General features: G+C 44.4%; 2 protein-coding genes across 2 annotated transcripts in view; one reads left to right on the forward strand and one right to left on the reverse strand.

The window, feature by feature from the left end:
* LOC6593664 (neural cell adhesion molecule 1) overlaps positions 1-27973 on the forward strand; it is a 73750-nt gene that overhangs the window by 28039 nt on the left and 17738 nt on the right. Inside the window, exons 2-8 of the mRNA XM_026987341.1 lie at positions 5166-5292; positions 8761-8878; positions 12683-12776; positions 12881-12994; positions 13529-13732; positions 15307-15452; positions 18097-18241. Coding sequence (XP_026843142.1) covers positions 5166-5292; positions 8761-8878; positions 12683-12776; positions 12881-12994; positions 13529-13732; positions 15307-15452; positions 18097-18241 — 948 coding nt within the window. The remainder of the gene's footprint in view (positions 1-5165; positions 5293-8760; positions 8879-12682; positions 12777-12880; positions 12995-13528; positions 13733-15306; positions 15453-18096; positions 18242-27973) is intronic.
* LOC6593665 (protein strawberry notch) lies at positions 21004-27945 on the reverse strand. Its single transcript, XM_026987765.1, has 4 exons — positions 27894-27945; positions 23151-27826; positions 21911-23075; positions 21004-21845 (listed from the first exon to the last, which is right to left on the reverse strand). The coding sequence occupies exons 2-4, from the start codon at positions 27805-27807 to the stop codon at positions 21287-21289; spliced, it is 6381 nt and encodes a 2126-aa protein (XP_026843566.1). The 5' UTR covers positions 27808-27826; positions 27894-27945; the 3' UTR covers positions 21004-21286.

Genomic DNA, 27973 nt, shown 5'->3' on the forward strand with positions numbered 1-27973 from the left:
TGAAATTTCGTTATATTTCGCATTCTTTTGGCTGGTATTACTTTTTTTTATTGTATTTCTTTGGCAGGTTTATTGTTTTTCGGGCTATAGTTTGCTGCATAAAATGTGATTTTCATATTCGATGGGAAATTGCATCTTGGCAGCAGCTCGAGGGGGTGGGAGGCCATCTCACACTGTGTGTAAATGCCAGCAGTTCTACCGAAAATATAATCCTAGCTCAAAAACCAAAAAGCAGTGAAAAAGTCGGCATAAACAACCGCAGAGAGAGGGAGAGGGGGAACAGTGGGGGATTGCCACTGGACTGCCTGCCGTCTGACCACAGGACACACACACACACACACACACACACACACACACGATGGACGATAATTTTCCAGCGTTGGACTTAATGCGCAGCCATAATACTCGTAATTTTTATAATGCCAACCACACGAACACACGCACACGGACACACGGACATGGCAAAGCGGCTCAAAAAGTCAACCAACACACACACACACACACACGGAGAGCGAGAGAGGCAGAAGGCAGGCCAGAAACGGCTCATTAGGCTACGTGAAGGATAAGAGGGAGGCGAATGGAACGCCATGGCAGCGGAAGATGAGTTAAAACTCGGATCAAAACGAACTTTAAATATCCTTAAAGAAATATCTATTTTATACTCGAAAAATAGGAGAAATATAGCCTTTTATATCCTGTTCCGCCAGTGATTTTTCACCAACAACAAAATAGAAACATTTTCCCCCATAGAATAGTGAAAGCTTTTCAATAATAAACTTTTCCTGGCATAAAGTTTTGATTGATTTCCGTTTCATGAAAAATATTCGATGGGAAATTCTTGCTTAAAGTTTGCCGCCAGTTCATGCTAAATTCAACAGAGCCTGCCGCCGTTTGTGGCAAGAGAAAAGAGTTTTATAAATGTTGCGCCATGCAGTCCATGAATGTATATTTCATGAGACTCTCCACCGAACGGAACTTCTGTTTCCTGCGGTATCCCTTGGGGTCTTCATACAAATTTTCACCACTAATGAGCCCCACGATTAATCGAGAAAATGTCAGAGTAAACAAATACTCGCAACATTCCCATGCCCATTCCGAGGGAGAGAGAGGAAGTCCTTCATGTCTGGTGACGTGTTAATGTCAACGGAAAATGGCAAAAATGGTAAGGCCTTGGGGGCCGGGGAAGCGGCTGGAGTTGCGTCATGCGTCTGCGATTAAAAGGTAATTGCAGGTGGGCTAGCTCTGAGGCAATTATGTCTGGGAATAGAACTGGCTTTGGAGACTTCTTGTTAAATATCAATTAAAATGCCTGACAACACGTTAATTTCACCCTTCAGGAGAGTACCTCCTCCTCTTCCTCCTCCCCCTGGTGGTGGTGCTGCAACAAAATATGTGCAAAATGCATTTGACATAAAAGTTGCGAGTGCGTCAAGTTGTTCACAAAACTATTGTCGCACAAACACACACACACACACACACAGAGAGAGTGAGAGAGGGAGACACAGATACAAAATTCCATTAAAGTTTTGCATTTGAAATTGCATCAACAGAACCGGAGGCTTCTCTATGGGTGTGTGTGTGTGGCATGAAAGGGTGTGCGTGTGCGTGAGCGTGAGTGTGTGTGTGTGTGTGTGGATAGATGGATGGATGGTGTGTGATGGGGCGTGGCATTGTGGTGGTTACTGGTGCTGTAACTAGCGGGTGGGTGGTCTGCGGGGTAGGCGGGTAGGCGGTTGTCTGTCTGTGTAGCGGATACTGATTGAGGTTAGTTTAACCCTAGAAAAGCCATGTGCGCGAATGAAAAGTACAGCTGGAAAAAAGGGGGAGTTAACGGGGAATTACTGGGAATCAATTTGGAAATTACAGCAGGGAAAATGGTGGCAGGTTAAGGCTTAAAGCCTTCATTCGATACTCAGGGATATCTAGTGTTAAAACATTATAGAAAAAGTGGTTGCCGGAGTCCAAAATCTTCGCATTTCCTGGGCTACTTCCTGATGGGAAGTACTATTTAAAAATAAACTTTGAGGGGCTTTAAGGGGGTTTTTTTTTTTGGATTTTAATGATTTTCCATAAATTTTAGACTGATTTTTGATCCAACTTTTGGGAAGACGATTTGTAATAAATTTATTCAATAAAGAGAAGAACCTCTCTTATAAGGTTTCAGCCATAAGTGTAGCTTCAAAATTAGGAAACTTTCATATCCTAAAACATACAGATAAACATGGATATATCTAACGATCTATATAAGATCAGAATCTCCTCCTTTTCTGTAGGGAACACCCGGTGGAAGAGTGTAATGAAATTCCCAATAAAAGCCACTATTTTTTGTGCATTAATGGACACTTCCTCGCCCACCGAAAGGTTCAAATCAATTGGCCCTCCTTTTGGTCATTAAAGGGTTAATTCATGCAAAGAGGTTATGCTGCTGCTTCCTTCCTAACACTTGCACTCCATCTTCCTCGCTCTTTTTTTTCTCTCATATATTTTGCCTTTCTTTTTTTTTTGTTTGAAGTCAAGGCAAACCGAAAGCAAATGCAAGTCAAGTCAAGGGATGGTGATAGCAGAGGACACATAGGAGAGGAGGGGAGGAGGGGAGGAGGGAGGGAGTGGAATGGCATCCCGAAGCGAGAGAGAGAGAGAGGACGTAAGCCAATCAAGGCATTCAAAGAGAGCATATTTAAATAGCTTTTAACATGCACGAGCTGTCGACGAGCTTTGGGTGTAGTTAAGTGAAGGCCAAAACCAAAAGGCGACACAAAAATGCAGTCGAAAAAGGAGTCGACAGCAGCAGAGACACACCACCGAAGAGGGGAGAGGGAGAGGGAGCGGAGGGGACAGCGCCCAGGAGGACACAATTTTCTGAAAATTGCCAGAAGCAGAGCAGAGTTTAAAGTCGTTTAGCAATGCAGCCAACGTGTGATGCATTTTTGCCTGCCACAGCCACAGCCAGAGCCGAGTCAAGGCATTCCTTTGATGCACCACCAACCAGCATCAACGCCAGCACCGAGCCATCGCTCCAAAATGCATTGGAATTTTCCAGGCAGACGGATGTGTGACGGCTAAGAAGCTAAAATGGCCAGACGACTAATGGCACCGCCCAGAAGAGGTGTGTTTGCCATCAGATGAACGAGCGGAGAAGTGGGGTGTGGGAAAACCTTTTCTAAATACTCGCACACTTCCTGAATGACTAATTCGGCCTTTTGACATTAAAAAAAGGCTTTCGGGATACAAAAATGCCCAGGGAATACTAGACATTAATTGAGGGGATTTTAAGGCTAATTCTTGGTATAGATTTTCCAGTATCTTCGTTCAAATTTTCAAATATTTTTTTGAGTCGCATTTGTCGCTGCTGTTTTGGATGCCCAGCGCCAGCCTCTGTCCACAGTCGAGGCCAGTGCTAAGCAAACAGTGCCATCATAAAGTACACACACACACACTCTTAAACAGACATATACTCGTACATTTTGTTGGGGGGCATTTAAGCGCATATTTATTGTACAATGTTGCGTATGCGCAATAAATTTTCACAAAATTTCGACGCATTGTGGCAATAAAATGACATTTTTTCATATTTACACATAAAGTCAACGGCAAAGAAGAAAAAAAACGAAAGAAAGGAAGGAAAGGGAGGAAAGGGAAGGAAAAACCATTGGTTAGAAGGGGAAGGAGAGCTTAGGCTTCAATGGGGATGGGCGGTGGCATTGTGAAGAATGTTACAACGATTTTTTATGGCCCTTTTTGTGCTCTTGATATGCTCATATGATGCGCAGACATTTTTATTTATATCTACACATTTATCTATAAACATTTTTGATACGAGCCGAGCTGTGACGCGCGGCGGGCCTGTGGCTGTGGCAACAAAATCAGCAAAAAGACAGGCCAGGCCGCACCACACACATGTGACAGCTATTGTTGGCTGCTGTTGATTTTGATGTTTTTGCGCCGGGCCGGGCCAGGCCTGGTCTGGCCTCTGATTCAATGCCAAAATGTTGTTGCAGCCACATAAAGCCATAAAATACTCGAAATTTAAGAGACGAGAAACAATTAAATATTCCGCTGACTTGATGCAATAAATACGCATACACACACACAGTAAATCCATTTATTAAGGAGGTTTCCAAGCCCTATTTGGAGCCCTGTAGAGACAAGCTTATAAGCCGGAATCGCTGGGGATCTAATTATGAAATACAATTTAATTTCGGATTTTAATTATTAATAAGGAAGGAAGGATAAGGAAGGGTATTTATTTTTAATTTTTATCTGTCTTAAATAAAAATTCTTTTCCATTTTTATTATGAAAATTAAATTGAAAAAAATATGTATTAAATAAATTATTATAAATAATATAAATTAAAAAAAAAGATACAAAATTAAATAAAATACATTTTTTTAAGAAAGAAAGCGTATTTATACATTTTGTAAGTTCAAAATAAAAAAAAAATAAAAAAAAAAATTATGAAAATTGAAAAAAAAACATAGCAATTGGGTTAAGCTGGAATCTAGAAGAAAAAAAAAAACAAAAACAAAAATAACTATAATAGAACGTATCTGTATTTATCCAGATATTAATCATGCAAATGCATTGCTCTCCAGGAGTTTTAACCTCATTTAATCACCGCCGAAAGCTATATTTTGTTGTATTTTGTAATTAAATGCCAAAGCCAGCTTAAAGTGGGCCTTTCTCTAGCGGCTTTCACAAGAGTCTCTAACCGAATATGCCCCCAAACGGAAGAACAAACAAAAAATCGTTGCGTTGCACGCATTTTGAACATGCATAATAAATGAACAGAGCAGAGCAGAGCAGAACAGAGCAGAGCCGTGGGCTTTCTCCCGGCTCTCTGCTGCTAAGCCAATGGATGATGGAGATGTACTGCCAAAGGGCGGAGCGGAGCACACATTTACGCATTCGTAATTACGTAGAAATTAAGCCGCCATCAACATTTAATTGCTAAAAGCTTTGCGCGCTCTCTCCATCTCCCTCTCCCTCTCTCTCACTCCCACTCGCTGTAGGCATATACGAAACGAACGTACATTTAATTAACAAATTTTACGCATTTATTTTCTATTTTCATGGATGATGTCGAAACGATGCTGGACCAAAACACACACACGCGAACACGAAATCCGTGACAACATAATTTTTGGATATGAAAACACACCCACAGTGAAAACGAAGGACGTCGATGCCGTCGAGGGTAAATCAGTGTCGCTGCCTTGCCCCATTACGGAGCCCCTGGACAATGTCTATATGGTGCTTTGGTTTCGTGACAATGCGGGCATACCGCTCTATAGGTGAGTCGTCCCCTACCCAATATCTGTCCTCCCAATTGTCTTCGTCGACGCACACATTTAATTAAATGCAAACGAGAGACGGGAGCAGTCGAGTCTCGAGTGTTTCGGCTGCTACCTTTTCAAATCGTTTTGGGGAGGAGGCCGAGGGACCCGCGCACATAAGTAGGCTACGATTTGAGGCCCGTCCTGTTTCCGGTGGGAGAAATTGTTGCGTTCGTGCCGGGCAGGATGTGTGACTTTGCCCCTGCCCTCCCTTTCCCTCTCTGATTTTTGTGTTTTGTTTTTGTTTCTGTTTTACTTTTTTTTTTTTGTTTTTGCCCCCCCCTTCCTCTGTTTAGCTTTTGTTTTTCTTTGTTCCCGCGTCATGGAATTAACTTAATTATGTTTACCTAATTTAGAGTGATTAACCTCGGGGCCAGGACGAGAGGAGCCACAGGAATTATGTGTGTGTGTGTGTGTGTGTGTGGAGACAGCAGAAGCTGGAGCTGGATGATGTTTTGCCCACGCTTTAAAGCTTCAATTACGGAAACGGTCAAGTCAACTCAAGTCCCTGGGAAAGTCCATGCGGAAAGTCCATAATGAAGTGCCTGAAATTGCTAGCTCTTGGCCTTAAGGGGGACTGGGTGGGGGGGGGGCTCCACCGTCTAATTGCATTCACGGCTGCATTTTCATGCCACGTTGCGCCTTTTGGTTGTCAACTAAAGATTTTCCATTCGTGCTATACATAATTGCTTTTGTGCGAGGAGGCTTTTAGGGTATACAGGGCTCAAGGGGGTGTACTCGAAGGAGTAGGGGATTGAAAAACGAAAAAGTTGATTCATTTTTATTTATTTTTAAAGGGTTTTTGTTGTATGCAAATGGAGAAAGTAGCTAAATATATTTAAATTATTTTTTATTTATTTTTATTTTTTTAATTCATAGAAAAACTAATTTTATTTCCCTTTTTGTATTTTTCCTGGAGACCAGAGTTCATGGTATTTTCCTGGATTTATTTCCCTAAGGGTATTTTCCAAACTCAATCTCTCCGTGCATTTTATGCTCCAGGCCCTAGATTTTTTGCTGCGTCTTGCTCTCCATGGAGGAGCCTTTTCATTACACTCAATTTGCGTGAAAGTCCTGCTCCGAGGAGTCCTGCACTCGTTCTGTATTATTTAGCCATAAACATTTGCTGCATAGGCCCCTCAAAAGAACTGTTATTAACGTTCGCACTCGCTCGCTCTCTCCCTCTCTACCTCTCCCTCTTGCTACCTTTAACCTCTTCCTCCGCCACTCCCTCTCTCTGGCTTAATCCTTCTGCCTCACTCTCTCGCTCCACCTTTCAATCTGCACTCGTCTCTCTCTTTTTCTCCCATTTAGTGCGGAGTGCAACTGTTTTTTAGTTTTTAATTAAAATGGCGGTGTTAAGAACGGCTCTCGGAGAAAAAAAAATATGCCAAAAAAAAAGAAGAAATTTGGGTTAACGTGGGGCTATGGCCCCTCCCGTTGCTGCTGCTGCTGCTGCTGTTGCTGGTGTGCCTCTCTGTTGCACTCGAGTCCTGGCTGCACTGCAGTCCGGACCCGCAATTAAGTTGTTGCATTTGCAACGAGTGTCGAAAGGGGCAGAAGGACAGGAAGAGGTGGCTGTGAGGCAGGTTCGACGGCGGCTTCCCGCATAAATTATTGTGTGTGTGGCATACTACAAAAGGGCGCTTAACGCTCTGTCGAAAGTGGCTGAAATTGCAACAACAAGTATTTTCGGGCAGGAGCGAAACAGAGACAGAGGCACAGAGAGAGAGGCGGCAGATAGGGGGAAAGCAACAGAGAGATAGAGAGAAAGGGACACACAAAGACAAGAGGGATAGAGTGGCAGGATTGAGGGTCTCTTCTGATTGAGAGACGACCCCTTCTGGCTGTCTGTCTGGGCTTCAAAAATTCACGCAGCAGCACTCGTACATTTTTCATTCCTTTCATTCTTTTTACTCTTTTTCTGAAAGGCTGGCAACAAAATATGTTAATGGAGTGAAAGGGATTTCAGAAAGGGAAAGAACAGTAGTCTATTATTTAATTACATTTTGTCATTTCATTTCTTTTTAATTAAAGAATTTGCGTATATAAATATATTTGATCCGCATGAGTACGAAAAACAGCTTACGTTTTGTTTAAAATTTGTATTTTTAAGATTTAGGAATTAAACAAGGATTAGCTATGGAATTTTGTACCTCGGCAAAAACTTTAATGTATTTTATAGAATTTTTTAAATGATTTTTGATCTACCAAGTTCTTTTATTGTGTTTTTTTTGTTTCTAAATAAAAAAAATATATATTTTATTATATATTCTATATTTTTTATTTTTAAATTATTTTGATTTAAAAATTTAATTTTAGAATAATAATAAAAATTGAAAATAAATTAAAGCAATGAAAATAAATTTGAAATATTTAAAAAAATTTCAAATTTTTATTTTATAATAAGAACAAAACTTTAAAATATTTTCAAAAAACTTTGAAAACTGTACCTTAAATACGTTTTGGGAGTTTCCAATCAATGAGTGGTTCAGCTTCTGATTCCGATCATTAAGAGGGGTATAATATTATATATTCTTTAAATAGTACAAAGTTTTTTATTGTTTCTTTTTAATTTATAATATAGAAATAACACCATTTTTAAAAATGTTATTTTTAAAATACTAAAAAACAGTTTTTTAAAATACTTTCAAAAATGTTTTTAAAACTTCATTAATACGTTTCGGGAGATGACTCAGTTTCCGATTCCGATCATTAAAAGTGGTAATATATTCTTACTTACAAAATCTTCAAATGATAAAATGATTTTTTACTGATTCTTAGAAGGTATTTTTATGTTTTTTTATGCTGAAATAACTCCATTCTTCTGCCACTTCCACTTGCATATTTCTGTGTACTCGTATTTATATTTTTCCCTAAAACCCACGCAAAATGCACCCAGAAGTTCCTCCAAGTTCTTCGAAAGCCAAAACAAAACTTAAACCATTAAATGCACTGCAGAGACGCCGAAGTGCATAAGAATTTGAAAAATAAAATACCCCCCCAAAAAAATGGGAAAAAAATTAATTGTTATCTGCAGAGCATAAATTGCATTTTAGCACCACACACACCAATACCGCCACAAAAATCCGTGAAGCGTCTGCTCTGGACCGTGGCCTAATGAGCAGGCCAAAAATAAATTACGCTAATTTTCGTGCAAAAAGTTCGCGGCCGGAGAAGGGGATAGGGCGGAGCGGCCCGGCTCGTGGAGGAGAGTTCCTGGCTGAATTATATTGGCTATGGATTTCATTAATTTCAGAGTGGACCAGGGGGGAGGGGCTGGGGGAGGCGGACCGATTTAATTCGCACACCCCACGGCCCCACATTAAATATTAATGGGGTGGCTGCCCGGTTCCATGTTATTTTATGTATTTGTCTGCTTTTCTTTCTCACCCCCACCTCTCTGGCTCTTTTCTCTCTTTTCAGCTTCGATGTTCGCGATAAGGAGGCACGGGACCAGCCCCGACATTGGTCAGCCCCGGAGGTTTTTGGCTCACGGGCCAAATTCCATTTTGATTCGCAGCCAGCAACCTTGGAAATTAAGGTGAGATTTTCTACACCCCCTTCCCCCTCCGCCACCCCCTTCACGACCCCGCAGGAATCATGATTCCCCATTAATTTCCCTGTGTATGTGTGTGTGTTAAATTAGTTGAAAATTACATATATTCCATTACTGGCCTGCAAAAAGATTCATTCATTCATTTATTCAATCGCTTGAATGCCATTTTTCGGGGTCATTGTGCATTTCAAAAGTCGCGGGTTTCATTTTTTTCGGATGCCGCGAGCCAAATTCTGCAAATATTTCTATATAAATAAATGCGCATTTTAAATTTAAATAAAATGTAAATGAAAGAGTTTTTTTTACACCAAAAAATTTCTAGAAATAAATACATGCATTTTTCAATCAAATTTTTGCGGTTTCAAGTGAATAAATAAAATATATTGAAATAATAGTATTCAAAAAATGCAAATTGCACTTCAAAAATCACTCACTTGTTGTTGAGTTTTGTATAAATTGATTGATTCTTCAATCTTCAAATATGCAAATAGTTGTGCATTTTAAAACTCAAATAAATATAAATAAAATTGCGGATAAAAAACAAAGAAAATATGCAAATACTACACCGATTCGTGTTTAGTTTTTTTCAATTTCATCAAGTGGATTCTTATGCCCTAATGAGGCTCGCAATTGAATCAAAAATTCAGTAAATTATGTGTACTTGTTGATAACAAAATGCAATATCCAAAACTGAGAGAGGGAGAGCGAGAGTGTTATAAATTTAATGAAAATCTGTTGAAGAATGATGCAGGAAACAAAAATGGCATGTTGCGACTAGAGAATATCTTTGAATTGCATTTAGAATTGATGAATTATTGTTGCAGAGTTCAAGAGGTGGAAATAAATTAAAAACGAGGGGGAACGTCGTGAGTTGCTGCGGAGACCGCAACTCTACATTTATACCTTACTTACTTAGTCAGTATGGCTCTCCTTCGGCAGACGCCAGACAAAGAGTGCGTGCGAGAGAGACAGAAAATCAGTCTGAGCGTGACGTCACGCGCTCCGTAGCCAGTGCAAATTGATTGTTCCTTTCGGCTATAAAAATGATCCGATCTGATCCAGATTCAGCAACTCGTCTCGGTCCGATATCTTAGGAGTGTGGATACCTGGATCCAAAACATCGTTGCTCTAGCTCTTATAGTCTTTGAGCACTAGGCGCTGATAGGGACGGACGGACGGACAGACGGACAGTCAGACAGGGCTCAATCGACTCGGCTATTGATGCTGATCAAGAATATATATACTTTATGGGGTCGGAAACGATTCCTTCTGGACGTTACACACATCCACTTTCACCACAAATCTAATATACGCCAATACTCATTTTGAGTATCGGGTATAATAAGGGAGAAAATGCTACTTTAATGAAGTCGAAGGGATTCTTGCTACACTTTGTGGATTTCCAATGCCTAGGTAGAGAAAATAATACCAAATAAGAGAACCACTGTATCTTGCCTTTCGATAAGCGGGCTATTATTTGATAGAGCCTCTGCCAAAGAGGGTATCCTGATGGATATCACAGCCACAACCACAGCCACAGCCACAGACTCTTCCCTCGATTCTGAGGAGTGAAAGATGTTCAAAATTGAATTGTTGGTTAATTTAATGTGGCAGCTATCGCTCTAGTAGCCTCTGAAATTACACATAGAAGGCCACACAGACATCGAGCTGGTCAATAAAATGTTGCTTGCAAGTGTCGGTAAGGCCTTCATCTACTTGAGGCTTGTATACCCTTGAGCTGTTGAAGTACCAGGTATTTGGCAGCAGCGGAAACAACAAGCAGAAGAGCCAAGAAGCAGCCCAAAACAAAAACCGAACAGGAATGGAATGGAATGGAATGGAATGTGGAAAACAAATTTAGATATCAAAAGTTGTTAAATTGCCTGGCGCACGCGAAATGTTTATTAATGTCTTGCATGTTTACAGATAACTTGATTTACCGTTACTGTCATGCAATACATAGATGCAGAGCACACACACAGATACGGATACAGATACAAATCCTGTATGTACGAGTACTTATGCCATGTACATCGTCCTCGTCTCTCGTCTCGTCTCGTCCTGGCTTTTGGCCCTGCCCTGTCCCGTGCCTGAGTGCTGTCTTTGCCCAAGCATTTTGACTTTTTAAAGGCCAACTTAGTTAAGGTCTTAAGTGAGTTAAGCAATAAACACAGGTACGCTGAGGGGGTAGTGGGGAATGGAGGATCTACTTCGTTAACGAGGTTGCATTTTCGAAATGAATGTGAAATGCACACGAAGAGGCAGCCACCATAAATTCCAGCTGCCACACACAAACACACACACACAATATCCTCTCATAATACGAGTGGCATCCAGGGGATGGAGGATGAGCCCCACGGATTGTAGCTCGTTCGCTCATGAATTATGTGCTAAAAATTGGGACTGGGGACCCAGAGATAGAGGCAGAGACAGAGACAGAGCTTATAAATGAATTTTAATTGCATTTCAATTGCAAGCCAATTAACTTGACGCCATTTTATGTGGCAAGTGGCAAACAATCATCCAGTACTCCCCGGTGGATGGGGCGGATATACAGATGTCAGAAAAAAGGGTTTTATCTTACAGATGGAATGGGTTTTAATATGCTCTAATTATTTATCCATATTTCTGCTGCTGATTATTTCAATGATTCAATCAATGTTTGATTGTTTGTTGGATATATTTATAGATGGTTATTTTTGGAAATGTTTACATAATAATTATTTATATTTGTCTTTTCAATGAAATTCGAACACAGTAGAGTATTCGTAAGCTATATCATGGGCTTAAACACATTCCATCCAACTGTAAAGCACCATTCTTGAGAGCTTAGGAGTACAGATAGAAGATTATATGCCCCAAAATACCATTTTAATACAAGCCCACATTCATGTTGCCAGCTACAGGTAAAGAATACTCTTTTGGGCACGAATTTTCCCCTTTTATAAGCTCAAAGCACTTTAGATAGAAGATCCTTTATCAAAAATCCTGCCATAATGCGCTCTTTTCAATGGAAACCCCATCTTATCACTGAAATATCAACCAGCCTCTGAAACAAAACATTAAACTCTTTTCTGATATCAAATTCAATTTAAAAATTCTCTCCTCCGCTCAGAAACAATGCTGAAAATATTTTCCTTTCCCCAAAATCCAGCAAAAGAATAGAAATACAATTAAAATCATAGATTTTGCACAGAATAAAAATTCTCTTTGCACAAAATCAACATAGATTAAGATAAGCAAATTTTTGGGATTTATGCAAAATCCTTCAGACTGAATGGGAAAGAATTGCAACCAGAAAATGTCAAATAAAATAAGCAAAAAGCAAAAGACAGAAGAATAGGTTTATTTTGTGGTCAATTGAATTATTGAACAAGAGAATGAAAGCCAAAAGGAGAGACAATGCAACTAAAACTAGTCTAATTTTGCATGCATTTTCCACAGAAGGAAAGGAAAGCCCAAAACGAAACCAAAATGAAAATCCCAAATGTCTGACACCAAAAGCAGGTAAAAGCAGGGCCTGCTCTCGGTGCTTGAGTGCCAGGCCAGACCGCACTTGAGGCTTGTACTTTGTAGGTGCGGGGATGTGGGGCTCAAGTGACATGCAATAATTGAAAATTATATGGCTTTTCCAGCAGGTGTGAGCGTGTGTGTGTGGGTGTGCTGCGGTGGGAGTGTGTGTTGTAGTGCATGCTAATCATGTGTTTCCCTTTTTCGCACCCCCATACACATAATAATTTACACTCTCTCTCTCTCTCTCTCTCTCTCTGTTTCCCTCTCTCGTTGCAGGATATCAAGCGTCATGATCAGGGCATTTACCGATGTCGTGTGGATTTTCGCACAAGTCAAACGCAAAGTTTCCGTTTCAATTTGTCAGTAATAAGTGAGTGTTGCCAGCCCCCAAAAATGATGGAGTACCATATTTGATGCCCAACCATGCCCCTCTCTTGTGTCTTTCCTGTGTGTGTGTGTGTTTGTTTTTTCTAGTACTTCCGGAGCAGCCAATCATCTTGGATCGTTGGGGCCGACAGCTGAATGGCTCTCAATTGGGGCCAAAGCAGGAGGGCGATGATATCGTTATCACTTGTCGTGTGGTGGGCGGTAAGTTGATTCTGACTACAAAAGACGAACTTAACCCCAATAGGGCGCAATCACCCATCCATCGACATCCCACACCAGTCCTGCCTAAAAAAAAAATAGAAAACACACATAAACCCCAAAAACCTGAAACCCGCTTCTCTTCATCGTATGGCTATATCCGTATGCTCGGCTAGACAATTTCCTGTTAATTTCCTTAAAAGCTTTGACCGACAAGAGGACTAAAAAGTTTTTTTGGGGCTCAAGGAAAAGTCTCCCCTCACTGCTGCCGCTCACTGGTGCCTCCTGCTGCTGTCTGCTGCAAATGAAAATATCACAAAGTCTGCTTTGCTTTTCTTTTGCTTTTGCTTTTCCCTTCCTATCGTATCACAGACTTCGACACAGCAGTCGGTCCTGGTGAGGGCTGGTCGTTCCTTTCTCCAAGCTTGACTTTTTAATTTGCACCATTTTTCGTTTTTACTACTGCCATTTCACTAACTCTTTTCCCTGTGTCTGTGTTTCTCGGTGTTTTTTTTTTTTTTTTTGGGGGGGTTATAGGTCGGCCCCAACCGCAGGTCCGTTGGCTCGTAAATGGACTGCTTGTCGACAATCAAAACGAGCACAATTCCGGCGATGTTATCGAGAACCGTCTGTTGTGGCCATCGGTGCAGCGCAACGATTTGAATTCCGTATTCACATGTCAGGCACTGAATACGCAATTAGATAAGCCCAAGGAGAAGAGCTTCATACTGGATATGCACTGTAAGTACCCACCGTATACGCTAATATATTTGTACAAACATTTCTCGAAGGAGTTTTCTCCATGGAAAGTGTGGGTGTGGCAGAAAGTAAGGGAAAGAAAGAAAGAAAGAAAGGTTAGGTTCCAAGTGGGATTGAAAACGCGTTGGTTATCTTTTTAAAGATTTAGTACAGACTGGAGCTCCTTCTTACAGAAAACTTAGGCCTCAAGAGTGTCCCCAAGCTACACTCGAAGAAAAATGGAATAGTAAAAAAAAACACAAACAAGTATTAAAAATATTTATTTAAAATATTACAAATATGTACTTAAATTTCTAGAATCATTTTATAAATTTTAAAAAAGTATTATTAAAACTATTTATTTTAATTTTAAAAATGGTTTATTTAAATTATTCAAATTATTGAAATTATTTTTTTCAAATATTTATATTATTAATTTTAAATTACTTAATATTATTGATTTAAATTATTTAAATGATTTATTTTAATTATTCAAATTATTTATTACAAATATTAATATTATTTATATGCAGTTTTAAAATTATTTTCTATTAATTTTTAAAATAATTTTTTTTTAATTATTTAAATAATTTTCTTAGTTATTTAAATAATTTTCTTAGTTATTTAAATAATTTACTCTAAGTACGTATATTTTTATTATTAAAAGTATTTCCTTAATTAATTTATTTTATATTAAAGCTTTCAAGTATGCAATTAAATAAAATTCATTTTGATTTAAAGTCTATTTCAAATAAATGAAAAGTATTTTTTATACCTTTTATATTTAATTTTGAAATATACTCTTGAAATAATACTCTTAAAAAAAAAAATGTTATAATTAAATAAATATATATTTAATTTAAATAACAAAATATATTTTTTTAAATATAATATATATTTATTTAAAACGAGTATACAAATATTTATTTAATATATGAAAAATAAATTTAAATCAAATTATGCATGTAGTAACAGAAATTTTAAAGTTTACAATCTTTGTGCAAATAGATTCGATTAAAATTTAAATCTAAACCGAATCTCAGGATGTCATTTTTCTCCGAGTGTACCACTCCACTTTCCATAAGGTTAAATGCCAAGTTTTAGTACTATTATGAGAAAGAGAGCCCCCATTAAATAATTATATGCCAGAGGGGAGAAGCACCGAGCCTACAGCCCAGAGTTGTCGATGGGGGGGCGTCAACATAAATGTCAGGTCGTGTTCTTAGAGGAGGCCTCGTGGCCGTAAGAAGCAAAGTATCAACGAGCCGTAGACACGGAAACAGGGAAACACGGAAAGGTGGAGGAGGTAAAGGCAAAGGAAGGGCCCGGACAAAGTCATAATCCAGGCAGCGGCTACAGCAACCAGGCAGCCATTCAGGAAGTGCAACACTCGAGAGCTGTCGAGACGTAATAGACACAAATTGTTGTTGATACGAAAGGTACTCCAAGGATTGTGTACATTGTAGGGGAGGGGCTGCGGTGCGGCACTGCAATTATGAGGCCATGAAATATGATGGCAAACAGAACTTTAATTACAATTGCAATGAAATTCAATTGAATGTCCTTTCCTCTTACAGTGAAGCCTCTGGTGGTGCGAATACTGGAGCCCCCCAGCTCGATGATTGCCGATCGTCGTTATGAAGTTGCCTGCGAATCATCGGGCTCTCGACCGAATGCCATCATCACGTGGTACAAGGGAAAACGGCAATTACGACGCACAAAGGTGAGTGTCGGGCTAGCAGGATACCAGAGTGGAGCAGAGTCCTCCGTGTGTGTGTGTGTGTGTGTTGTCCGGGGTCCTGGAGTGACCGCAATTGACGCAGCTAGTTTGCTGGCTTTCTCCTCGCTCTAGCTCTCGCTCTCGTCTCTTCTTCTGCTCCTGCTGTTGACTGACTCACGTTCAAGCTCGATAACTTATTGTGTTTGCACAGTCATGCCAAAACAAACGTGGCCCGTAACTCTTTGCACACACACACACACTGCCACCCACACAGCCATTACCACCCACTCACCCAACCATCAGAGACATCCACAGACAAAGACAGAGACTTGGGAGGTGGCGGTATGTGGATGTACTGTACTACTGTACCACCCACTTGTTGTCCCTGGGCGTGGTTCACACTCATCGCTCGTCCTGCGGGCGGATACCACCTCCGCAACTTGGTTAGAATAAACAGCAGATAATGTGATATAAACTCCACAATACACAAACGATTCCACTCCGCTTTTGCTTTGGCTTTTCCTTTTCCCCTTCCTCTTTATTTTCTTACTTTTTTTTCATACCCTTTGCGGAGGGTCCAAGGGTTTTCCGATCGAAGAAAGTGCATATTTCTAGAGCAGAATTATTAATAGATGGTCCTGCAAGAGCGGCCTTTAGAATGGCATCTATGTGGCTTGAACTTGGTGCAGATCCTTTCTTGACTTAATTCCTTTGATATATATAGTTCTTTGTTGAAGAAACTCTATTGGTGCTGGATACAAACCCACAAAAATCAGCCTAAGATTATGTTATTTGATTCTCAAGGAACCCCTCCATCATTTAATTTCTGAAAACCTCCAAGGGTATATCCCTATTTCGATACTCCCCAAAAAAAACCTCCCCCTTTCGTTTCTTGTTTTCTATTTTTGTTTCTCCCCCTCCCCCTCCCCCTCTCCCTTTAGTTTTTTTTTCTGTGCTCTCTTCAACTTTGGACAAATTTATGGGAGTTTTGGCGCAATTTTGTTGCAATTCATTTTTGTGTGTGTTGGGGGTAGGGGTGAGGCACCTCTCGAGTCGGATTCGGAGTCGGAGTCCTGGTTAGGTTCTGGGTCCGTTGTTTATGTCCATGTCTATCCGCCGTATATGCATATACACGCTGATTGCTTTGCCGTTCTGGCCAGGGCCAGGGCCTGGGCTTGCCTGGGCCTGGGCCTGGGCCCAATGTTTTTAAAGACCGGAAATGTTTTTCACTAGTTTTCATGTAGCATAAAGTTGCCGTAATGCGGCAAAGACCAACCCGGCCATCCCTGGCACACACACACACACACACACACACAGCGGATCCGGCAGCCATCTCTCCCCTTTACACACACGTCGGATGGATCCTACCGGCAGGCCATCCCACATGTTTTACATGACTTTTCGTACCCTACTTTAGGGGTTCTAATATATGTCTGCCTGTCTGTCTGTCCGTCTGTCCGTCCTTCTGTCTGTCTGTGTGTGTCTATGTGGGTGGCCCGAACTCTGGCCAGAGGGGGGTTGGGGGCTTGGGGGGGTTGGTGTTTGGCTGCGTGGGGTTGCAAAAGCATTAATCAAAGCCCTGCAGACGGTCTAATTGAGAAGTTTAGCCTACAAATTGAAAGCATTTGGTATGTGGTGGTCGGTCGTTCTGTCTGTCTATAGAAATGTAAATGTTAGACGGAGGGAATTTTTCAGTAACAGTTTCGGGAATGAGACCGACACCGACACCGAGACCGAGACCGAGAGAGCCCTTATGAAGTCAAGGATTGTGTTGTCAGTAATCCTGCATTGACAGGACTCTCTCTCTCTCTCTCTCTCTCTCCCCCTCTGGTATGTCGTTTGATCTGTCAACAGAGCTCATAATTAAGTAGGGAATGCTCATAATAGGGAAGCAAATGGTTAGAATGTGTGATTACTGAAGGACATCTGTGTATCTAGCCTTAAATTTGGGAATAGAAATTCCATGCTTTCTCTGTACTTCCTTGAATCCTTAAGCCCCATCGATCAACTGTGAAACACAAGGATTTATAGAACCGCTAACTGCCGACGCTTTAGCACCTTCAAAACACACACAAACACACAGACACACAGGAGGAATCCCATGCCAACCATTCACAACATATTCCCCCAAAGGACACCTTGCCTTGCCTTGCCTTGCCTTGCAGCAATTCCAGTAAAGTGTAAACGGCTAAAAAGGATATGCCAGCAAGGACAGCGCTCTTTATGACCAGCCAAACACTACAAGGGAGCGAGAGGGAGAGCCCAACTAATTATGTGACTTCTTTGTTGCTGTTGCCGCTGTCCTTCTTGGCCATTAAATTTATAATGCCCCAAACACACCCACACACAAGCACACAACCACACGTGGTGCCACATAAAACCCTGGAAAAACACATACCAATAAATTTTAAATTGCAAAACATAAAATATTTCGACAAATTTGCAAAACGAAAAAAAAGTTCCCACAAAAGAAAAAAAAAACCGAATGAAACGAAAACTTTGCCTCAAGGCAGAGTCTTCGCCTCCGTCTGGGGGGGGGGAGAAAAAACTTAATTAATGCAGAACAATTTTCTTATATTTTCTACTCTCTTTTCTTCCTCTCTTCCTGACTTCTCTGTTTTCTGTTCTTTTTTTCTTGTCTGAACAGGACGACATATCAAAGAACTCGACACGCTCAGAGCTGAGCTTTGTGCCGACCACAGACGATGATGGCAAATCGATAACATGCCGTGCGGAAAACCCAAATGTGAATGGCCTGTATTTGGAGACCATGTGGAAATTGAATGTCGTTTGTAAGTATTACAAATTGTGTTTAAGACTCTAAAGAAGAGGGCAGAAAAAGCCAGCAGAGAGCAAAGGAAAACGAACGAAGCATTGTCGACAGCTACCAAAAGGTAGACAGGACCTGGGACCAGGGACCTGAGACCAGGGACCTGAGACCTGAGACCAGGGACCACGACAAGGCTGAAATTTATTACGTCGGCGATGTCGCCCATTGCCAGCGTTTGCCGTTGAAAGCCTTTAAAATGCAAATAAATCAAAGACAAATGACAAATTGTGAATAATTTGCCAAAAGGGCCTCCCCCCAAAAAAGTACAAAAAAAAAATCCCCACACCCCACACACAAATGAAATATGTGGGCTAACAAAATGTATGGCAGTCGCTTAAATTAAATGAAGGACTTTTGCTGCTGCGGCCCCAATAAAAATAAAAAGGGGGGCTCCCGCTGCGGAGGAAAAATTAAAGGAAATCTCTCAATAATTACATCTACCAGAGGCTTAAGGCACACCCCAAAATATAACCGCGAAATCGGGTGGCACACTGCGGACATCGTAAAGTACTACTACCCGCCCCTCGACAGGGGGGAGAGACAGAGCGAAAGATATCATACTGTACGAATGCGTTACGTATACGCCGGGTGTTTCCGGCTGGCCAAAATGTATTTTATTGTATCGCACATGGAGTATAGAGCATGTGTGGGGTTGCCTTTCCCCCCCCCCTTTCATGCGAGTACTCCTTTGCACCAGCATTTTCTGTGTGTGCATCACGTAATGGCATTTCTTTACTTTTCGTTTGTTAAAAATATGAAATTTTTACTCTACAAATTCCTTCTTCAATCACAGAGTTTCGGGGCCGCGACTCCTCCTTCAACAGAAATTACGGCTTTACGCTAAAGAATATATATGTATATATACGCGGTATATACTCGTATATGATTATATACATTTGTTTATGCGCCACACATACTTTCTGGCCTCATATTTTATATTTTAGAATATTATTTTTTATTTGTTTGTTTGTTTTTTTTTTTCCTTGTGCGCTCTGCCGTTAAGGCGATTGCCTCGCTGCTGCTGCCGTCTCGGGGCAAATAAACTTTATGATCGGCACGTAGTATAACGTACACTGCAGGAACAACAAACAGGACCATGTATGAGTCTGTTGTTGAGGCAGGCACTTGACTCGGATGGGATGTTGGCGTTTTGGGTACAATTTCTAAGAAAACGAACATATTTCATAATTTACTCGCGTGGCAAACGGCGGAATCTGGTGCAGAGTATCCATGGTTGGGGGAAAAAGATTTGGTGGGTTTTTGGAAGCTACGAGACCTTGACTAGAAGGAGAGATATTTTTGGGAGTGGATGTAATTTTTTAAAATTATTTTTCCCTAATTTCAAATTAACTCTCAAGGAAGGTAATTTCTAGGAAATAGTAAAAAATATACTAAAAACAAAAAATATATAAATAATAATTATATATAAAAATAATTATATTAAATAATTAATATATTATATTATATAAAATATATAAAATAATTAAATAATTCTACAAATACGAACGACGTTCTTCTAGGGTTCAACAAATATATTAAAAACTCTATTATTTCTTGCCGAAAATACTATAAAATACGGGTACCTAATGGATATGTCTAAACATCGGTTAGTATCTGGTCTTTTCCTTCACCGATTTTTTTTAACGACTAAAGGAATATTTTTACAAAAAATTTCTACAATTTATATACAAAAATTAATGAGCTTTGGACTTCAAGGATATGGCTACTGATATCCATCTTCCTCATAGGTTTCTTACCCTTCTTACTCATCTTTGATAAATCCTTCTCTCTTTCTGATATATGTCGTTAGATTCTGTCAAAGTTCCCATGCCCCAAAAATGTTGACCATAATTTCTTTGAGGGCATTTCCACTGCCTCCCTTAAATGGTACATACTCGTACGTCCTGCAGTTGACTTTAATTTAAACGAATAAACGAATGTGGATGCTGCAGAATGTGATATCTGCATCACGCGTGAGTTGTTATGCCACCAAAAGAACAACAACAGCAACGGAACGTTCTGGCTCCTTAGGCACATTTGGCCAAGGCCATTTGGCAATACTTTATATATACACACACTCGTAGGATACAGGACAGGATACAATGCGTACACTCGTAATCGTACTATTTCTACAAGGACTCCCCTTTCTACAGTGGCGGCTCCCTGCTCCCACAGTGACTCCCTGCCCCTGCACCCTCTATTTCTACAAAGACTCCCCTTTCTACAGAGGCGTCCTTCCCACAGTGACTCCCTGCTTCCACCCTCTATTGCCACAGTGACTCCTACTCTTGGTCCCCCTACAACAGCCATTGTATAATGTTGTTTATATCTCCTATGTGAGTGTGCGTTTTAAAATTTATAATGTTGCCCAGAGAACAAAAAGAGAGGGAGGGAGAGAAAGGGGGAGAGAGGGCGAGAGAGGGCGAGAGAGGGATAGAGAGGGTACTCTCGTACGAGCAGTCCTTCGCTCCTTAGTTGGTCTCCTGGCAATGGAAACAAGACAAAAACATGCAATGCAATCACAGACGCTGTAGAGATTCCCATTCGCCTCCCCCACCACTCCCTGTGAGTGCAGACCCCATACATATGACATTCTTAGGGGGGATCCCAGACACACAGCCTCTGCAAAGTGTCCTTTGTTGCTCCGTTGTTTATGGCTCCTGCTGCTGGTTGGTGCGCGTGCCTGGCATTTCCAAAAAAAAAAGCGAAAGCTACCGCCGCGATATATTTATTCCCAGTGAATGCCACAATTTGAGTTGATATTTTTAAAGTGGCCAGCAGCAGCATCACACGGAGAATGGCAATTGAGTTGGCCAGATAGACAATAGTAAGGACAAGGGATTACCGCGCTCTTAAAGGAGGAAGAATGGGGTGCCAGAAGAGGAGGAGGAACTTATGTACTTCAGAGACCGCCGTCTCTTAGCCTCGATTGGTGTTTTATTTGACCTTCCAATATCTATACCGAAATGGTACTCAATCATAGAGGTCTACGGCTCTCTTCCAGTCCTTAATTTGTGGAAACAGTGGAGTCCGATGACAGATCCGCGACCAGTTCATTGTAGACACACGGCGGCACCACTGTGCCCACAATCTTCTTGTTGACATCCGTCTTGACGCGTATGATCTGTATCTTGCGGCCGTTCCGCTCAATGATCTTCTCGATGCGGCCCCAAATGGGGAGCATCAGGCCGGACAGCACGTGGTAGGTGCGCACCCGCAGACCCAGCTCGCAGCTGTTCGGATTGGGGCAGGGTCGGTTCCAGAAGCTGTGCGAGCACCTCGTCAGGCACGTCTCGTACTGGTGCTGCCAGTACATCTGTGCCACCTCCGGGGCCACCTGCACGTAGCGCTGGGTAATCGAGGTGAGATTCTCGGTCTTCACCTGGGGTCCGGTGTTGGGGCGGTACAGCTGCAGAAACACGGGACTCGGGGTGGACTCTTTGCGTGTGTTCACCAGGCAGTTAACCATTTGGCCATTGAGGCACAGGACGGCGTTGGTCTTGTTGCGTCTCTTCTGCTTGAGGATGTAGAATCCTTCGTGCGGGTCCTTGGCCTCCCTGCGGAATCTGCAGGGTAGAGAAAGGATCAGTCGTATGGGATTTAAGCAATCGCATAGGACCCTCGCACTCACTTGGCTAGCGCCTGCTCGAAGGACATGCCCCGCTCCACCTTCACCGTATGGAGTTCCGTGGCCGCCGTCCCTGTGGCATGTTGCCTCGTGAATCGCATCAGCTTCAAGGACGTCACACTGGCCCCGTGGGCGTCCAGGTCGAGTATCCCCAGATCGAAGCGGCCCGCTCGCTTCATCTGCGTAATCAGCGAGTACATGTTCCCCAAAAAGAACTTGAAGATGGCGTTCTGTATCTCCACGCGACAGCCGAGAATGCGATTGAGGAACTTTGCGATGTTGTTGCAGTCCTTCTCCACGCTGAAGATCTTCCGGTTGTTCTCCTTCCGCATTGAGAGTAGCCCCACGCCTGCCAGGGCCGTGGCACAGTCGTCGTGGAAGTTGCCCTCGTAGGACTCGGGTATGTGCTTCACGGTCAACATCCGCTCACCCGCCATCTGCTGCATCACATGCTCCAGCGTGTTCCGGCCGATGGCGTTGTCGATGTTGAACTGTGAGAGATCCCGGGCATCGGTGGCCCGGCGATCGCCCTGGGTCAGGGCGCCCAGGCTCTCCAAGCGCTTGGCCACGGTGGAGGCGAAGCGTCGCTCCCCAGCCAGATTCGTGATGACGAACACATATTCCGGCGAGTTGACCTGGTTGGAGCGATGGGTGCGTCCGAACTGCTGGATGGCTCGGTCGGCGCTCCACGGCAGCTCCAGGGTGATGTGCAGGCGTCGGCGCTGATTCAACACCCGCTTGTCGCTCTGCAGGGAGATGCCGCTGGAGGCGGCCTCCGAGATGATGGCCACGTACTTCTCGCCCTCCATGAAGCGCTGCTTCTCCCTGTAGTTGACGAGATCCATGGTGGTGTCCGCCTCCACCCGCGACTCGTAGCGGAAGGCAGTGCGCGACTGGCAGATGACACGACCCCGGCGGCCCGTCATTTCGGCCACTTTGCTCGTGCCGCCCAGCTTCGAGATGAGCTTGTCCAGGGTGTTGGGTGGCAGGTGGCGGCCCAGCACCTCGATCTTCTCCAGCAGCTGTTCCTTCATCAGGATGCAGCGTGTGACGTCACGCTCGGTGATTTGCGGCTGCTGCGGCACTTCCTTTGGGTCATCATTCCTTTGGAACATCATGTTCTCGTGCAAATGCTGCAGGATGCGATCCTGAATGCTCAACCTTTCCACTAAACAGATGCAGATAATTATAGAGATAATATAGAGATAGATAGATACAGTCTCGAAGATAGATTTCACCTTACCCTTGTCGGTCTTTTTGGGCCTGCCCCGTCGCTTGCGTCCCGCCTTCACGTTGGCCTCCTCTGCGACCGGGGGCCAGCACTCCTGGAGGATCTCCATGTCGCTGTCCTCGGAGCAATCATCCGCGTCCTCCATCCAGTCGATGTGCGTGGGTTTGGGCTTCTTGGGACGCGGCGGCTGGGAGCGCATCTCCGGGACGAACTCCCCCGTGGCGACCAGCTCGATGAAGGCCTCCCGCTTGGGCGCGGGAAAGTGTTTCTCGACAAACGACTGGATGATCATCTTCGAGGTGGACACAAAGGACGTCAGCTTGCCGTTGTTCCGCTCCAGATGCTCCAGTGTCCGCGTCTCCCCCGTCGACTGGAGGCCAATGACCACCGACTTGCCGTGGCGTATGGCATGGCGGGTCATCTTGACGACCATGTTCACCTTGGAGGCGATGCACATGTTGCGGAAGAAGCGCTGGTGGGCGCACCAGAACTGGCACGTGATCATCTTCTGCACCCGACTGTCGACGTTCATCAGCTGGCAGGCCTTCGTGAACTTCTTGCTGATTTCCGCCCAGAGCTCGGCCGCCTGGTTGTAGACCTTCGTGAAGGACGGCTGCATGTTGACCTCCTGGATGCGGAAGGTCACATCCTTGAAGCTCAGCTGGCGGGCGATGTAGGTGCCGCGCAGCTTCATATCCATGGCCACCAGCTCCATGGCTCCAATGCCCCGCTTCTCCACGGCGTACACGAAGTCCCCCAGCTCCGGATAGGCAGTGCCGGGACCCCACAGCCCCAGCCGGGTCATGTAGGCCATATTCTTGGGCTCACTGGCGCCCGTAGCCGAGGCGTAGATGACCCGAGCGAGGGGCAGCCGCTGCTGCAGCTCCAGCACCGTGGCGCCCGTCTTCGTCGACTTGCCCCCATTCCCCGTCGTCAGATTCTTGGCCTTGTGGCACTCGTCGAACACGATGACGCCTTGGAAATTGTGGCCCAGCCACTGGATCAGCTGCCGGAGACGCGCCTGGTACTTGGAGTTGGCCGTCATCGACTCCCCGATCAGAGCCGTGTACGTGCAGAAGATGACGCCCTTCCGGAACCGGCCGTTCTCCTCGGAGTCGATGCGACAGTACTTGAGCTTGTTCAGGGCCGCCACCTTGATCCTGGAGCCCGCACCGATGTCCTGCAGATCCCGTTCCGCATCGAACTTGAGGTCATTCGATACGGAGATCCAGAGGGCACGCTTGCGACCCTTCAGATAGTTGTTGTAGATGATGCCCGCGATGGCCCGGCCCTTGCCGACGCCGGCGCCATCGCCCAGCAGGAAGCCCGCCCGCTCGCCGCTCGGCAGGATCCGCTCATGGGCCTGGCACGCATAGAAGACGGCCTCCAGCTGCAAGGCGCTCAGGCTGCCGGAGATCTGGAAGTGGGGCGGCAGCGACAGGTCGTAGGTGATGTCCGGCAGCTCCACCGACGAGAGGGTGGCCGTCTCCACGACGGCATCGGGATGGGCCACGCCGTGCTTGAGCTTCGTGGGCCAGTACTCGGCGAAGGTCTCGGCCACACCGATCTCCTCGTAGTCCACCTCCTCGTCCTCGACGGCATGGTCGGGGCCCGTGGCACCGCGAAGGCCGACGGGTCCGCTAACGGGTCCGTGCAGGGTCGTATACGAGTTGGGGGCCTGCAGGATCTGTTGCACTTCGTTCGTTGTGATCGGCTCCAGCTGCGGCAGGCCGCCGGTGAAGCAACCTGCCGCCACATTCGGCGGCAACCTCTTCACCTGTGTGACCAAGCCATCGGGTCCCGTCACAAAGGACACGTGTATGTCCTCGCCATGGTCCCCCTTTATGACGGTAATCATCGGTCTCTGCTGCCCGTTGAACGTCCCCTGTGCCGGACACAGGGCTGGCGGCTTGCTCAGGGACTGTCCTCTTGGTATGTGCTGCGGATTGGCTGCCGGTATGGCTGCAGGGGTAGGCGTGGACGGTATCTGTATGGGCGGTATGTGGATCGTTGCCCCATTCTCGAGCTGCATGTTGATGCCAGAGCTCGGGATCTGCGCAGCCTTTGGCATAACAGCCGGAGTATTTGCTGTTTGCACTCGGGTAATGGGGGTTTTGATGGGTACCTGGCCAGTGTTCAGGTTGAGAGAGGGTTTCTGCACAGCCATGGGTTGTTTTTGCACAGATACTAGCTGTCCGCCTGGTTTCAAAGGTACCGCGGGTGCTGCCACATTGTTCTTCTGAGTTTTGGAGCCACATTTCGCCACTGGAATCCGATTTTGTGCTGGTCCCACTCGAATAATGGGCTTTGGTACAGTCGGATGGGGCGTTTTCCCATTATCTATTGGCTTTTCGGGTGCTTTAGGCCCGCTCTGGTGTGATTTTGGTCTACTCATCGATTTGTCCGGTGGTATTACAGGGGCAACCGGGAGTACCTGGGGTATGTCGATCTGTGCGCCATTTTCAAGCTGAATTTTGATGCCAGTCGCGCAGTTCTGAATCGGGGTTTTTGCTGCTTTCAGACGAGTTACAGGGGCTTTGATTGGAGCCTGGAGAGTTGTTCCACGCTCAATCTGCTTTTCGACAGGTTTGGGGATAGCCATGGGTTGTTTTTCCGGTGGTATTACAGGGGCAACCGGGAGTACCTGGGGTATGTGGATCTGTGCGCCATTCTCAAGTTGAATTTTGATGCCAGAGGCGCAGTTCTGAATCGGGGTTTTTGCTGCTTTCAGACGAGTTACAGGGGCTTTGATGGGAGCCTGGAGAGTTGTTCCACGCTCAATCTGCTTTTCGACAGGTTTGGGGATAGCCATGGGTTGTTTTTCCGGTGGTATTACAGGGGCAACCGGGAGTACCTGGGGTATGTCGATCTGTGCGCCATTTTCAAGCTGAATTTTGATGCCAGTCGCGCAGTTCTGAATCGGGGTTTTTGCTGCTTTCAGACGAGTTACAGGGGGTTTGATAGGTGCCTGGAGAGTTGTTCCACGCTCAATCTGCTTTTCGACAGGTTTGGGGATAGCCATGGGTTGTTTTTGGGATTGTGCTGCTGGTTTCATGGGTAAAGTAGGCGCTGATACATTAGTAATCTGGATTTTGGAGGCAGAGTTCCCGGTCTGAATCGGAATCGCATTGTCTGCTGGTCTCACGTGAATTTTTGGTATCTTTACGAGGCCAGAGTCGGAGTTCTGATTGCTTAAGACTGTGGTGTTGCAGCTCTGATTGGGTTTTTGAACAGTCACAGGATTGGCCACCGGTGCCACACGTTTAATCGGTGCTACCGTGGAGGATTGATCAAGCTCTCTTTCCAGCCAAGAGCTCCAGCTGTCAGTGGGTTTCTTCATAGAGAAGGCCTGTCCTGTTGCACAGCTCCTATCGGAATATGGTTTATCTGCTGGTCTCACGCGTGTAGTGGGCTTTGGTACAGATGAAGGGAATGGTGGCCCAGTATCTTGCTGATTAGATGGTCCCAATGGCATACGATTGTCTGCTGGTCTCACAAAAGTTTTCGGTACGCGGGGCATTGGTAGGAGATCCGGTGGATTATTCCTGCTGTGACGAACTTGTGTCACATTGATTGGATTTTCAGCTCTTGGGCTATCCATAGGATTGGTTATTGGTGGTTCTACGTTATTGAAATCTATTTTAAAGTCAGACTTCCAGCTGGACTGAGTGTGACGTGCAACATCCGGAGCCATGGTGCTATGTGGCCGTGCTCCATGCTGCAGATGGTTTCCGTAGTCCCAGCTTTGATAGCCTGCTGAAGGAACTTCTCGAAAGCCACGAAAGCTATGATCGGAGGGGCATAAAGGCAAAGGTTGCCTGTGATTGTTGCGGAATGTGGGCTGTAGATAGGAGGAATAGTTCCAACTCTGATCTACTGTTGGCTCGAACATATTCGATTCAGTTTCCCATGGTTGATTGAACGCCTGTGTCATGGGTGGGGCGCTTGCTGGATTGCAAGGACGCGAGGACATATAGTCGAAGCTCTGATTGATCGGTTGCATCGGTGGAACGTGGTCAAAGTTCGGTGTGGAAGGACACAAAGAGTCAAGTAAATCGTGTAATGATTGATTTTGACCGCTGTTGTAGTTGTTGTTGGGTTGCATGGCATCGAATTGTGTTTGAAAATGGGCATCGGGCATCTCACCTTGGTTATGCATCGTGGGAGACGGTGGCACTAGATTCGCATCCCAGCCCCATGCAGGGTCCTCGAACTCTGGCCAAATTGAGTCGAAAATATCCGATACTGTTTCCGGTAGTAGTTCCTCGTTGCGTTGTTCCGGTAATCGGGAGAATGTTTGCTCGATTGGTTCCAAAACTGGTTCAGCGATTGGTTCCACAGCTGGAACTAATCCTCTGTCAAAGGGTGCTTCCGATGTCTCCAGTTCAGACCCTAGAATATCACCGAATGGGTAAAGTCGACTCCGTTTCGGCTGCGCCGTGTTCTGCTCTTCAATCGAGTTTTGGGGCTTGGCTTGTGACTCAAGAGGCCGCTTCCTCTTCGGCATAGGAGGTGGCTCCCTGGGACCCGCGTACATGGAGCAAGCTTCCTCCTCGGCCAAGCGAAGGAAGGCCCGCCGACTGATCGAAGCCTTCGGCTTCTCCTTCTTCACGCGTCGCTTTCTCTCTCGCTTCCGCTCGTTGGGAGCTACGCTGACTTCCAGTGGCATTATGGTATGGTACCGGTCCCTACAAAAACATAAACTCGGAATTACTTTACGGCTCAGAATTGTACGTCACGGCCAGAAAAACTCACAACAAAAATTACTACTGGAAAAGTTGGAGAGTTCAACAAATTTTTTTTTACGCTTTGTATTTTTTAATTTTACAAAATAT

Source organism: Drosophila persimilis, unplaced genomic scaffold (genome assembly GCF_003286085.1).
Source record: "Drosophila persimilis strain 14011-0111.01,24,50 unplaced genomic scaffold, DperRS2 tig00000124-arrow-pilon, whole genome shotgun sequence".
Classification (NCBI taxonomy): Eukaryota; Metazoa; Arthropoda; class Insecta; order Diptera; family Drosophilidae; genus Drosophila; species Drosophila persimilis.

What these genes read in the sequence shown, in the direction of transcription:
- LOC6593665 (XM_026987765.1), bottom strand. Translation starts at nt 27,807, where the DNA reads ATGCCACTGGAAGTCAGCGTAGCTCCCAACGAGCGGAAGCGAGAGAGA. An exon ending in GCCCAAAAAGACCGACAAGG is followed by an intron (nt 23,076 to 23,150) that starts GTAAGGTGAAAT and finishes GCATCTGTTTAG; the next exon opens with TGGAAAGGTTGAGCATTCAG. An exon ending in TTCGAGCAGGCGCTAGCCAA is followed by an intron (nt 21,846 to 21,910) that starts GTGAGTGCGAGG and finishes TCTACCCTGCAG; the next exon opens with ATTCCGCAGGGAGGCCAAGG.